Source organism: Belonocnema kinseyi, chromosome 7 (genome assembly GCF_010883055.1).
Source record: "Belonocnema kinseyi isolate 2016_QV_RU_SX_M_011 chromosome 7, B_treatae_v1, whole genome shotgun sequence".
NCBI lineage: Eukaryota > Metazoa > Arthropoda > Insecta > Hymenoptera > Cynipidae > Belonocnema > Belonocnema kinseyi.
Genome location: NC_046663.1, coordinates 79,458,084 through 79,471,618, shown reverse-complemented (window position 1 = coordinate 79,471,618; position 13,535 = coordinate 79,458,084). Strand labels below are relative to the sequence as shown.

General features: G+C 35.6%; 1 protein-coding gene across 1 annotated transcript; it reads left to right on the top strand.

Annotated features, from left to right (window-relative positions):
- The first annotated feature begins 12,262 nt into the window (after positions 1 to 12,262).
- LOC117176525 (serine/threonine-protein phosphatase 6 regulatory ankyrin repeat subunit A-like) lies at positions 12,263 to 12,994 on the top strand. Its single transcript, XM_033366780.1, has one exon. The coding sequence runs from the start codon at positions 12,263 to 12,265 to the stop codon at positions 12,992 to 12,994; it is 732 nt and encodes a 243-aa protein (XP_033222671.1).
- The last annotated feature ends 541 nt before the right edge of the window (positions 12,995 to 13,535 follow it).

Sequence of the window (13,535 nt, the reverse complement as noted above, 5' to 3'; positions counted from 1 at the left end):
TACGCCAATTAGCACAAATGGTAAGTTCCGACAGTGCCTACAAGTGTGCCTACTGGCCGCTAGATGGTAATACCGGTTTCATATGTATACACCTGGTATATAGGATTCTACAGAGGATGCTATATGTTTCACCTATAGGTTCCACCTATAGGAAAGGACATAGGATCCTATATAGGTGCCTGTATAGGACACTCCCTAATAAGGTAACTAATAGTACCTAACTGATGGTACCTAACTAATGATACCTCATGGTACCTAATGGTACTTATGTCTCTAGGTGCTCCTGGAGGACCAAAAAAACTTCTGCGCAGCCGTAAGTGCTATAAAATAGTACTGAGTATCTATATATTGTCCCATGCAGAAACATATACAGGTTCCTATATAGGAGCCTATGTCATTTCCTATAGGTGGCACCTATAGGTAAAATACATAGGTTCTTATGTAGGATCCTATATAGAATCCGATGTAGGTTCTTATATAGGGACCTATATAGGAACCTATATAGGAATTTTCAGTAGGGTGACCACTTGCGACGTAGGACCGGGGTTGTGTATTTGCTGCATTTAAAGTTTTAACTAATGTCCATCACAACAAAATGATATGCTTGGCATATCTCTAGGATATCTCGGCAGGATATTTGGGATATCCTGAAAAATGTTCCAAAAATCTCCCGGGATATCAGTGGCATATTTCAAGGATATTTCTGAAATGTTTATTGATGAAAATATGTAGAACGCCTGAAATTATTGAGCGACAGTTTTCGCACATTGTTAGTCATGTTGGAATTTACCCGAAAGTGACTTTAGAGGGGACTTTACCATTATTGTATTTTATAATGTTGTACTTTGTATAAAATCTACGGAAAGATACCTAAAACTGTTAAATTATTTCTTATTTTATTGATACGATTGAATATAAATATAATCGACAGTAGATATTTCTGAATTTACAGTAATGTCCCCACTGCAAATTCCTATATAGGTTCCTATACATACAGGCACCTATATAGGATCCTATATCATTTCCTAAAGGTTGCACCTATAGGTGAAACATATAGGATCCTATGTAGGTTCCTATATAGGATCCTATATACGAACCTATGTAGGAAATTTCAGTAGAAGTACTAAATTAGAGAATTGGGATATCTTGGGAACATCCTTGGCCTATAAAATTTGGACATTAATGGGATATCCTGAGGATATTCTGAGATATTCTTGGGACATTCCAGGGATATCAAAATTTTCGCCCTGTACGATATTATTTGCAATATCCCTAGGACCTTCTGGAATATTCCCAGTATGTCCTGGAAGATAAATGGGATATCCCGCCGATATCTCATGCTGTGAGGAGTCGAGCGGGGGGAGGTTGAGGTTGAGAACTCGACTTTTGAAAATCCGGCTGAACTGACGAGGTGGTTTTCTGCAACTTTCTCTCCCCTGGCCAATCGTTCAGGCAAATGCGAGTACTTCTAAATAAAGTCAGATGCAGTTGCGAGTTATGACTCGTCGTCATTATATTCATACAGTGATTCTTAGCTATATATACTCATGCTAAGGAACTTAAATGATACTTTATCAACAAAAGTTACCCGCGTATAGACCTATTTTTGACAAGGGGTTTAAAATAAAAGGGCATTACATTATGTTTTAACCGCAGTGCTACGGGACTTAAATAGACCAGCCTTACAAGACAATAATAATATAATAATAAACAAAAGGTGTTTTCAGAAGATCATTGAACACTTAGATATAATGCCAGGTTTTATGCCACAGGGTACTGCGTATGTGTTACCTAAAAAACCAGACGCTCAAAATCCATCTGAATTTCAACCGATAACCTGTCTTGCAACAATTTATATATGTCTTACAGCTATCATTGCAGATAAGGCATATTCTCATTGCAACGAGAATGATATCCTTACAGAAGAACAAAAAGAATGTTGTAAAAGCTCGCGAGGCAGTGAAGATATCTAGTCATTACAGATTCTGTTGCCAAGCTTCAAGCGCGTAAGCATCAAAGGAACTTTCACCATGGCATGCATTGACTAAAAGCAAGCGTTTCCTTCCGTGCTACATGAATATTTGCTTGAAGTCCGAAAACGTTACAGAACCTGTTAACGGATCATTGACTTTCTAAGTCTTGCGATGAGGCTTTGGGGCACAAGAATCAAGTATTTTGATCATGGACAGCCAAGGATAACTAGATCAATACTCATTACGATGGGGTATATTTCAAGGACACTCCTTTAGTGCATTATGGTTGCGTTTAACGTTCAATTCATTTAGAAAAACACTAAACACCATGTCTCATGGGTTTAGAATACATGATAATGAGGAAGACCATCAAGCGACCCATCTTCTGTGCATGGATAATCTGAAGCTGTATGCTAGTTCAGCCAAGAAACTGCAGCAACACAGAAAAAACTGGGGGTTCACGAAAGCTGCGGCTCAAATAAAAGTTGGTATCATTTAGAACTTAAGCTCCAATAGATACCTGTAGAGAGCCAAAAAAGTTCGTTTAGAGCGCTCTTGAAAAGAATATGAAGACGCAATCAAAAAACAAACGCTTGCAAAGAAGTGCTGGTAAGTTAGGAATCGTTTTAGAGTTATCGACCGATGACTTGAGACCAAAGTTTCTTGCTAATGAATATGCCTTTATGTTGACACCTTTGCTACAGAACCTGCAAATTATATTTATCAAGTAATTATATCTATTTAAATTGCGCTATTATTTTGTAATTTAATTGTCTTCATTTAATTATGCCCATCAGAGTTCGATTAAACGTGTGCTTTAAGGTAAACATTGTGTTACTAATTACACATTATATCCAAGTGTGCAAAGCGAAAAATAGCATCTTTAGAATTAGGCTCAATTTCAATTGAGATCCTTTAGAATCCCTGGTGTGGTATCATTTAGAGCTCATTTATCGTTTTGGGTTCCTTTTCAGCAAGGGGGGTTCATTTTTGTTGTAGCTTCTTTGAAACCGAAAATGGGTTCCAATGGAAACCTCAGTTTTTCTGTCAAGTGATTGACGTCATAAAGCAGTTTTCCCATGATATCCACATGGAGTTCAGACTAGACAAGTGCAGAACAGTGCATTTAACGAAAGTGTAATTAGGGCCCGTAGAGTTAGAGAACGAGTTCGAAAATGAGATCGAAGCCATGGCTGCGGGCGGGTCATATAAATATCTGGATATTCTTGAATCTAAGGGTATTCAGCATACGATAATTAAGACAAGCCTAACGACTGCTTTCACTAAGAGAATCATATTGATTATGAAAAGTTCTCTCAATTCGGCAAACAGAATCAGGGAAATCAACACCTACGCCACCCCTATTTTCACGTACTCATTCGGGCTAATCAAATGATCTAACACTGACCTTGAAAAGTTAAACAGAATCGTCCACGTATAAATGACAAAGCACCGAGTGCACAAAACTGTGTAAATCACCAGTTATACAGTGCAGATTATGTGGAGATAGCAACGAATCCATTGAGCACATTATTGATGGTCATCGCGCAATGGCTCAGAGAGAATATACGCACATACATAATGATGCAGCGGGCATTGTACGTCAACAACCTGTCCTAAACCTAGAACTCTTAAATGAATACATGTATTTCTATAGATCCATTCCGATGCTCGTTTTAGAAAATAAAGATTACATCTTATATTGGGATGTTACTACCCAAACGGATCATTACATCCGAGACAATCGACCTGACATCGGAATGCAAGAAAAAACGGTACAAGAGTCTACATCATGGACACTGTTTGCCCACTTAACCTAAATTTGCAGTCAAACTATACAACCAAGGTTCATAAATATAACGAGTTAAGGTACACATAGAAAACTATATCGCAAGAATTGCAATATATACCGTAATTCCTGCGCTATATATCGTAATTATCACATTATAATATCGTAAAATCGTGATTTCGTACATTGCAAGATTTTACATTGTATTATTATTTTATTATATTATTATACGAGGGTTCTAGTAGTAGCCAAGCGATGATAGTGCATTATAATATCCTAAGAAGTTCCAGAACCTGCTTGTACGTTATCATACTGCGCTTTATTTCAATACAGAGGTGTTGAGATATCATTGTGCAATATCTTTTTCTCCGTGTATGAAGTAAAGACCATAGGGAACTTCCATAAATGATGTCACAGTGTTGAGTCCGTAAAATTGTCGCAGACTGTCACAATTTTCCCCTCCTCCCTAAAACTGTGACATCCTTTATGGAAGCTCCCATATGGGGGAATGAGAATCATGCATCTATTCATACTATTGTGATTTTGGATACAGGCAATATGCACGCAAGATATACTGAACATTTTGAACAATTAGGAGTCAGTATGCTATTGGAAGCAAGTTTTATATGCAAAAATATTTCGAAATGCAAGCCGAACATAGATATGCTTGCAAAAATTTTAAAAAGTTTATGGAAAAAGTTGGCTGAGTGTTAATAATCGAGACGCATCGCGCACCTTCGTCTTCAGAGCGATCTGTAGACGACAGAATTGAAGATGCTATGAAAATAGCTACAAACAACTTTCAACACTAAAAAAAAAATTGCGGTTTGGCTTGTGGGGCATTAACAGCATATAGAAATGTTCCAGAAAATACAAAAAAATCGATTTTGAAAAAACGTTACTTAACAGTTTTAGACCGCGCATACTTCAAATTTATAAACTTTCAACTGAAAACGAACAATTATCTAAAAAATGATCAAATACTTAAATTTCCAGTTTAAAAAATTAAATTTCAACGAAAAAGATGGAATTTTATAACAAAATAGTTAAATCTTTATCCAATTAAGTAAATCATTAACAAAATAGTTCAACTTAACTCTTAATTTTTGGGTTTTCTATAACCCATTGAATTGCGCCCCATCTTGAACCATCTTTCATAATTTCAAGTGCGCTCAAGTGCGCCACCACTAAAAAATTTTGTGCTAGCTAATTGAAAAAGATATCATATTTTCGAGGGGGGGGGGGGGCGAGTGTAACGCAGGTATTAAATCATCAAATGTGATGTGCAATATAAAGTTGGGGAAAAGGATTCTTTCGTCTTCAAGTGCGCTCACATTCGCCATAATTTGTTTTTTCAAATCTTAAAAATTGCCCAAGATATGAAGGCAACAAAATTTTACGAAGTGTTGACCAACAAAATAAAAGGCTTGCAATCCGCATTGATGAAGGAAATTTCTCATAGGGTTTCAAATGCGCTCATATGCGCCACCAAATTTTTTTGAAAATCTTTAAAAATTGCCCAACATATGGAGATAACAAAATTTAACGAAGTGCTGACCAGCCAAACAAAAAGTTTGCAATCCGCATTGATGAAGTAACTTTCCTATGGGGTTTCAAATGCGCTCATATGCGCCACTTTCAAAATTAACAAAAAACCATAATCAACCCCCCAATTAACACTTGCTACCGTTCCACTACCCGATGATATCTCAAAATAACCTAAATTGCAATATAAAAATTTATAATGATCTCTTTGGATAGGATTTCAAATGCGCTCATATGCGCCACTTTCGAAATTGACAAAAACCCATAAGCAACCCTCTCATTTCCAATTGCTATCGATCCACCACCCGATGATATCTCCAAATAACTTGAATTTGCAAAATAAAAATGTGTAATTGTCTCTTCGGATAGGATTTCAAATGCGCTCATATGCGCCACTTTCGAAATTGACAAAAAACCATAATCAACCCCCTCACTACCACTTTTTGGGGTCCACTATTCGATGATACCTCCAAATAACTTAAATTGCAAAATAAAAATGTATAATGATCTCTGCGTATAGGATTTGAAATGCGCTCATATGCGCCACTTTTAAAATTCACAGAAAACCATAATCAACCCCCTCACTACCACTTGTTACGATCCACTATCCGTTGATATCTTTAAACAACATAAATTTCAATATAAAAATGTATAATGATCTCTTTGGAAAGGATTTCAAATGCGCAAATATGTGCCACTTAAGAAGTTGAAAAAAACCATAATCAACCCCCTCATTATCACTTGTTATGATCCACTATTCGATGATATCTCCAAATAACTTAAATTGCAGTATAAAAATTTATAATTGTCTCTTCGGATATGATTTCAAATGCGCTTATATGCGCCACTTTCAAGATTAACAAAAAACCATAATAAACCCCCCAATTAAGACTTGCTACCGATCCACTACACACGGAGAAAAAGATATCGCACAATGACATTAAATTAAGTTAAATTTTGTTGATGTCGTCTGCTACGGCGTCCTTAGCCGCAATGGGAAAAAGGCAGAGAATGAGTCAGTTCGAGGTATAAATCGGGACTCTAGATTTAAAACAATCAGAGAGAAAATTAAAAATTTGCTGCAGGTAAGACCTGTAACTGTTACTGATTAAACATATTTCGGCGAAAGTTTCTTTGAGGTTAGGAAAATAATTCTGAACTCGTCGACTGCATCGCGCTGAAGTGAGCAAATTTCAGTAAAACATGTAGCATCTACGACATAAATCACAAAAAAATATGTGCTTACTGATATATTTCCTCTGAAATAAATCACATTATTGTAGACGAATTAGAACTTACTTAATACAATTTAGCAAAAACGCAAAATGTAACTGACGGATGGGAATCCCCATTTCTTACTTTATAGATTGCACAATTATGCGGTATATAATGTAAAAATTTGCAATGTACGATATCACGATTTTGCGCTATTATAATGCGATAATTACGATATATAGCGCAGGAAGTATGATATATATTGTAATTTGTGCGATATAGTTTTCTCAGTGCACTATAATATCTCAAAATAACCTAAATTGCTATATAAAAATTTATAATGATCTCTTCGTATAGGATTTCAAATGCGCTCATATGCGCCACTTTTAAAATTGACAGAAAATCATAATCCACCCGCGCACTACCACGTGTTACGATCCACTATTCGCTGAAATCTCCAAATAAATTAAATGTCAGTATAAAAGTTTAGAATCGTCTCTTCGTAAAGGATTTCAAAGGCGCTCATATTTGCCAATTTCGAAATTGACAAAAAACCATAATCAATCCCCTCATTACCACTTGTTCCGATCTACTATCCGATGATATCTCCAAATAACCTAAATTACAATATTAAAGTTTATAACGATCTCTTCGAATAGGAAGTATGTCTTCGGAAGTATGTCTTAAGGAGGGGGTTGATTATGGTTTTTTGTCAATTTCGAAAGTGGCGCATATGAGCGCATTTGAAATCCTATCCGAAGAGACAATTACACATTTTTTTACTGCAATTTAAGTTATTTAGAGATATCATCGAATAGTGGATCGTATGAAGTGGTAGTGAGGGGGTTGATTATGGTTTTTGTCAATTTCGAAAGTGTCGCATATGAACGCATTGGAAAACCTATCCGGAGAGATCATTATAAATTTTTATATTGCAATTTAGGTTATTTGGAGATATCATCGGGTAGTGGAACGGTAGAAAGTGTTAATTGGGGGGTTGATCGTGTTTTTTTGTTAATGTTGAAAGTGGGACATATGAGCGCATTTGAAAACCCATAGGAAAGTCACTTCATCAATGTGGATTGAAAACTTTTTATTTTGTTGATTATCATTCGTACAAAAAATGTTATGGCGCATACACGGCGAAACTCTTGATCGTAAAATTTGGCATTATAATATTGATATTTCCAAAAGTGCGATAGCAATCCAGGATATAGCCGAGAAAATAGTATTATTGCCGCAGCCATAGGAAGAAATATATTTTCTATTTCATTTATAAATATACTACAAACCTAATAATTGTCGTTTATAGTTAGAAAAATTCATATTTTTGATAGCAGATTGAAGTTGAAAAAAGTGATATTCAAAAATTAAATGATAAAACCGTAGTTGAAATAACTAGAATTTAAAATAACATATCTTCTAACAAGGTTTTTTCTCTTTCAGCTTGGAATAAAATATAAATATCTAATTGTATGTATAAAATGTATAGTGTGTGAAGTGAATGCGAATATATTTTTATTTTGCTCTTTCGACCATAGAAGTTTTTCCTATTTTCTATGGGAAAGATTAGAAATGCGTAGAATGGACATACACAGAATGTTTTTACTATTGTGTTTTGTAAACTTCACAGTCTGTCTTAGGGATTATAGTAAGTTTCTTTTGGTATAAGTGCAATTATTTAATCATTTATTTCATATTTCAATAAACATAATAACGTCAGAGTTTAATATTCACAATAGTAATTCTTGCAATAGTGACTCTATATCCTGGATTGTTATTGTCGTATTGTAAAAATAAATATTATACCATCAAATTTTATAACTGAAAGTTTCTCCGTGTATGAGCGCCTTTGAAGATGAAAGAATCTATATCCTCAACTTTATATTGCACATCACGGTTGAGGATTTAACACCTGCGTTACACTGGCCCCCCCTCCAAAACATGATATCTTTGTTAATTAGGTGGCGCAAAATTTTTTAGTGGTGGCGCATTTTAAGTTATGAAAGATAGGTATGATGAATTTAGAAAAATGTTATTAGTTTAGAAAAATCACGCCAGCCCCCCCACCCCCCTCCATTTTGATAGCTGATAACTCGGTTATCAATGTGGCGCAAATTTGTTCTCTATTGCGCATATGAGTACATTTGAAGATCTTCAAGATCATGTTATATAAATTTTGATTTTTTAAATGAGGGTGGATAGCGTTACGCCCCCCCCTCCCCCACGCGTAACACCTGATATAACTCCTACAATTTTTTGGCGCAAACATTTCAATCAGTGGCGCATTTGAGCGCATTTGGGGCGCAATTTAGTGGGCTATAGAAAAGCCAAAAATTAAGAGTGGGGGGTGGCATAACTGACCTTTCTTTTCGTTTTTTGTTTGTAAATATCGTTTTGACGATAATATGCTGCCATTTTTGTCCTTACATATAAGGTTAGATGCGCAGCAGAGCTGTGCGCAGCGGTAGTTGGCACACCTTAACGACATGGACATAGGATGTCCTAAAATTGTCGTAAAGATGTCGCAACGACGTTGCCAAATGTTGTGCACACTGGGGCCGTTCCCAATAATATGGAGTACAATTTTTTTGATTTTGTTTCTTTGACATTTTTGTTTGTCGTGTTTGTGTATATATGCAGATTGTAAACATCGTAAACGGTGCATTTACACTATAAACATCCCTCGTTCACGGATTCTACTTCAAGTAAGTTTATATAATAATTATATTGCAAAATATACAAGAGGACATGTTGTTTTTCGTTTATTCAAAAAAGTGTGGTTATGTTTACATAGAAACGCGAAAAATGTACAGAAATGCTTTAAATCATCATTTATTAGCACGTTATAAATAAACAATATTTCGACATTGCCATTTACTTCTGTATCCCTCTTAGATAATCATGTACGGGATCCCGTAACTATTCCTGTACGTGATATCCTTTGCTATAGAACTTGGACCAGATCTAGTACAAAAAACGTTACAAGATTGGCATTAGAAATTTGAGACACAAAACAACACACCTGGTGGAAGTTTCGGAATGTAACTGAGCCGTTTGAATCTGAAAAACTCCGATTCATACCGATCGATTATATGACTGAATGTGAGATCTGTTTCCGAACTTCGGGTTGAAAGGTCAATCCAGTCCGAATGATTCTGTCAGATTACGATTCAATCTTTTTCAGTCCGAATTGGTGTCTCAGTTTTATTCCGAATGTATCCTCGCAAATCTGAAAGAATTTTCATTCCGCCTGATATCGAAATATCATTCCAAATTGCATTGAATGATTCCGTGGTTCAATCAGAATAATTCCGCACCAGTCTAAATACTATTTTCATTCCGTCTGAATCCAGCGAAATACGCTGGATCATTCCGGATTATTTCGTTTGTTTCACTCACAGTCCGAATGATTTCGTTCCATTCCTTCTTCAGTCAAAATTATTCCGCGCGTATTAGAAGGAAAATTCCATTCCGCCTGACTCCGTGACAAGGCGCAAATTCATTCCGAATGATTCCGTGCCTTTCACCCATCTCGACATATACAGGGTGGACACGCTGGGGCTTACATACATGGCGAGTTGAATGCTACCCGAATTGACAACAGCAGAGGAGAAGCCATTATACAGGGGTATTTTCATATTTCACGCTTTTAAAGTTTCATTCGGATCGGCCATTCGGTCAAGTCCGTGCATCTTCAGACCAAGTTTATGATAGTTCCCATGGTTGCGTTCGAAACCTCAAACGGATACAAGTGTCAAAACAATATAGGTTATGTTATATAGTAATTGCAAATAATAAAAGTGTTTAATTCATAATGAAGTGAGACAGGTGAACTAAGAAGTAAAAATCACTTTTTTTGTACCAATAACATGATAGAATGGCTGCTAAGTGACAAATACTATAAAATAGTAATAATATTCTGTGCTTCCAGTGGGCGAAGAGTGAATGGTGTTTAACGCTTGTTTTTACTGCATAAAAAAGATATGTTATGAATAGACAGGATATGTTTCAAATAAAGTGAATGAAATATTACATGCGTAAACTTTAAATTAACATTGCCTACATTTACTGACAGCGATTAGGGCAAACAGGTGAATCTGAACATAACCGTTTGAAGTTTCGAACGCAACCATGGAAACTATCATAAACTTGATCCGAAGATGCACGGACTTGGCCGAATGGCCGATTCGAACACAACTTTAAAGGCGCGAAATATGAAAATACCCCTGTATAATGGCTTCTCCCCTGCTGTTGTGCAATTCGGGTAGCATTCAACTCGCCATGTATGTAAGCCCCAGCGTGTCCACCCTGTAGAAATGGACCGGTAATAGGCTCTACAGAGAGAAAAAAACATATGAGATGTAGACCTATCTCTTTCTAAATAAAGCTGATTGGTCGAGAATATTTTCGTTGGGTGAAGTTTGGCGCAGCACAGGACCGTGCTTTGTGTCGCGAGTGCCCCACTAATGTGACGTTTATCGCACTTTTCAGAATTGATTTATTTATAATTTAATTATATTTTATTGTAAATAAATATAAAGAATGGTGGCATCTTGTGTAGTTTGTGGGCATTGCCAAGACGTTTATATGAGGATATGTTTCCATACGTAAGTAAAGTTATTGAATATAGCAAAATAATAAATGTTACAAAAAACAAAACCTCAAAATATGAAGTTTTGTACCTATGCAATACAAATGGTTATTTTTTATGTTATAGAAATATTGTTCAAATTTTTGACTGTTTTCGCATTATTCTTGAACTTACTAAACGATTACTATTGTAGTATTTTCAATCTAATTTCAAGACGAATTCAAGGTTACCAAGTTTTTTAAATAATCTGTCTGAAACAGGTTATTTTACATGAATGTTCTTTAAAATTCAATTTATTATAACTACAAATTTCTAATGTATTGTTTATCTTTTTTTTAATTAACCGTACAGAATATTTAGGCAATAGCCGGGGCCACCAATTCACTTGACAGAGTCCTGAATTAGATAAAAGTAGTTTTACGTCTCATGTGCTTTTTCTCTCTCTAGAGCCCATTTCAGTTCTCCACAAAGCAAAGCGTATCTTTCTCTATGTCCCAGTTGTGCTGCTCCGTAGTGTCATCTCCAAATAATTTCTTGAAAGAGTCTCAAAGTGCCTTTTCACATATCCTGTCCGTATTTTATACTATTTCACCTTTGGTGTTCTTAATGCGGACTAATTCTGTATTCCTTCCTTTCCTAAAATTATTGTCCCATTTCCAAAATAAGTTCATCATTAATTTAAAATAATCACTAAATCCTTATTATCTCGTGCCAGTGTCTATTTCTTATGTCGTCTGAAAAAAGACTATTCAAGCCACGAACCTGAGGTTTTTCATTCGTCCTATAATGTGAACAATGCATAGCGTACAAAAATACTAGAAACTTTGGAAAAAATCTGCTTTCTATTTAAATTTCCATTATGAAAAAATAATTGGAAAAATTAAGAGACTCTGTTAATTTATTGTCAATTTCCAATAAAAACTTTTCTAACTTTTTTTTTAATGTATGCTTCACTTATATCGCTTATCGACCTCTTATTGGGCGGATTTTTTCAAGTTTTCTTGAATTTTTAGGTTGATATAAGTCATTTGTGGTTGATAATCGAAAAAAACATTCAAAGTTTCCAAAATGATTATTATATTTTTTTACAGAAAGGATGAAAATGCATTAAATGTTTCGATCGAAGAAAAAAAGGTACCACTTTCAATGGCCATAACGACCTGTTTGGCTGAAAAAGCAGAATTTTTATCAAGCGAAAACGATGGCGACTATCTCTCAGAAGAAGATGGAGATCCACACAAAGAACTTACGCTTAGTGATTTTATAGACCCCGAGAACATTTATATCCATGAATCGGTCTATTCAAAATTTCTTATCATGGCCGTGCGAATGAACGAAGACGAAATTGTCAAAGATCTCTTGGATAACAGTTGTTTCAATTTAAATGAAGTCGACAAGTTCGGCATGACATTATTGCACTACGCTGTAGACTTTGATACCTTCGAGATTCTGAAGATACTCGTTAAACGAGGAGCTCTTCTTGATTTTGGAAACACATGGGAAAACACTCCGCTCCATTTTGTAGTTAAAAACAGTAGTCGAGATTATATACGTCATCTTTTAGACTCTGGAGCCTCCGTCAACTTCAAAAGCTACCAATCTAATACTCCACTTCACTATGCTATCGCGACAAAAGACCTGGAAATTATCGATATGCTTGTAAGCAATAGTGCAGACATAAATGCAGTATCAAAAAGTGGTTCGCCGCTTTGCATTTCCTGTGGTTTTTATTCAAACTCGGAATTAATAAAATTTATCAAAAGAGAAGACAACTATTCTTATGTTTGCGACAAGAGAGTTATAGATGATCTCCTTGAACATGGTGCTCAAATGAATCTCAGAACTGAAAAGAGAGACTCCATTGCATTTAGCCTGTAAAAAAGGTAATTTTGAGGTCGTACAGCAATTGTTGGAACGCGGTGCAAATATTAAAGCGAAAGATGCCAGAATGCGTAGTGCACTTCACTTTGCCGTAATGGGGAATAATCCGGACATTATCAAACTTTTATTGGACAAAGGAATTGATCCTAATATTAGGGACTTTTCTGATAATGCACCAATAACTCTTGCTCCAGAAAGTGCAGATCGCCATTTGGAACAAGTTTTAGATCTATTAATCGACTATAGAGCCAATATTGAGGTTCAAAACCCGATAACAAGCGTTGAATTTAGAAAAATTAAGAATTTTTATTACTATGAATACGCGATTTTTCCTCCGACTAAAAATCCCCCAAACGAGAACAGAAAAAGTGCAAATCTTATTCCTCTCAATCGACTTAGTAAAATTTAAGTAAAGCATTTATCTAACCTATTTTTCATTACAGTCTGTCAAGTTAAAGCGTGGGTGGCTTTACTCGCAGTCGGTAAGGTGTATCGACATGATTTTGGTGACAAAATATTAAGAAGAGCTCCCTCTTTC

Bases quoted from the DNA above. Each gene is read 5' to 3' on its own strand.
- LOC117176525 (XM_033366780.1), top strand. From the start codon at position 12,263: ATGGCCATAACGACCTGTTTGGCTGAAAAAGCAGAATTTTTATCAAGC.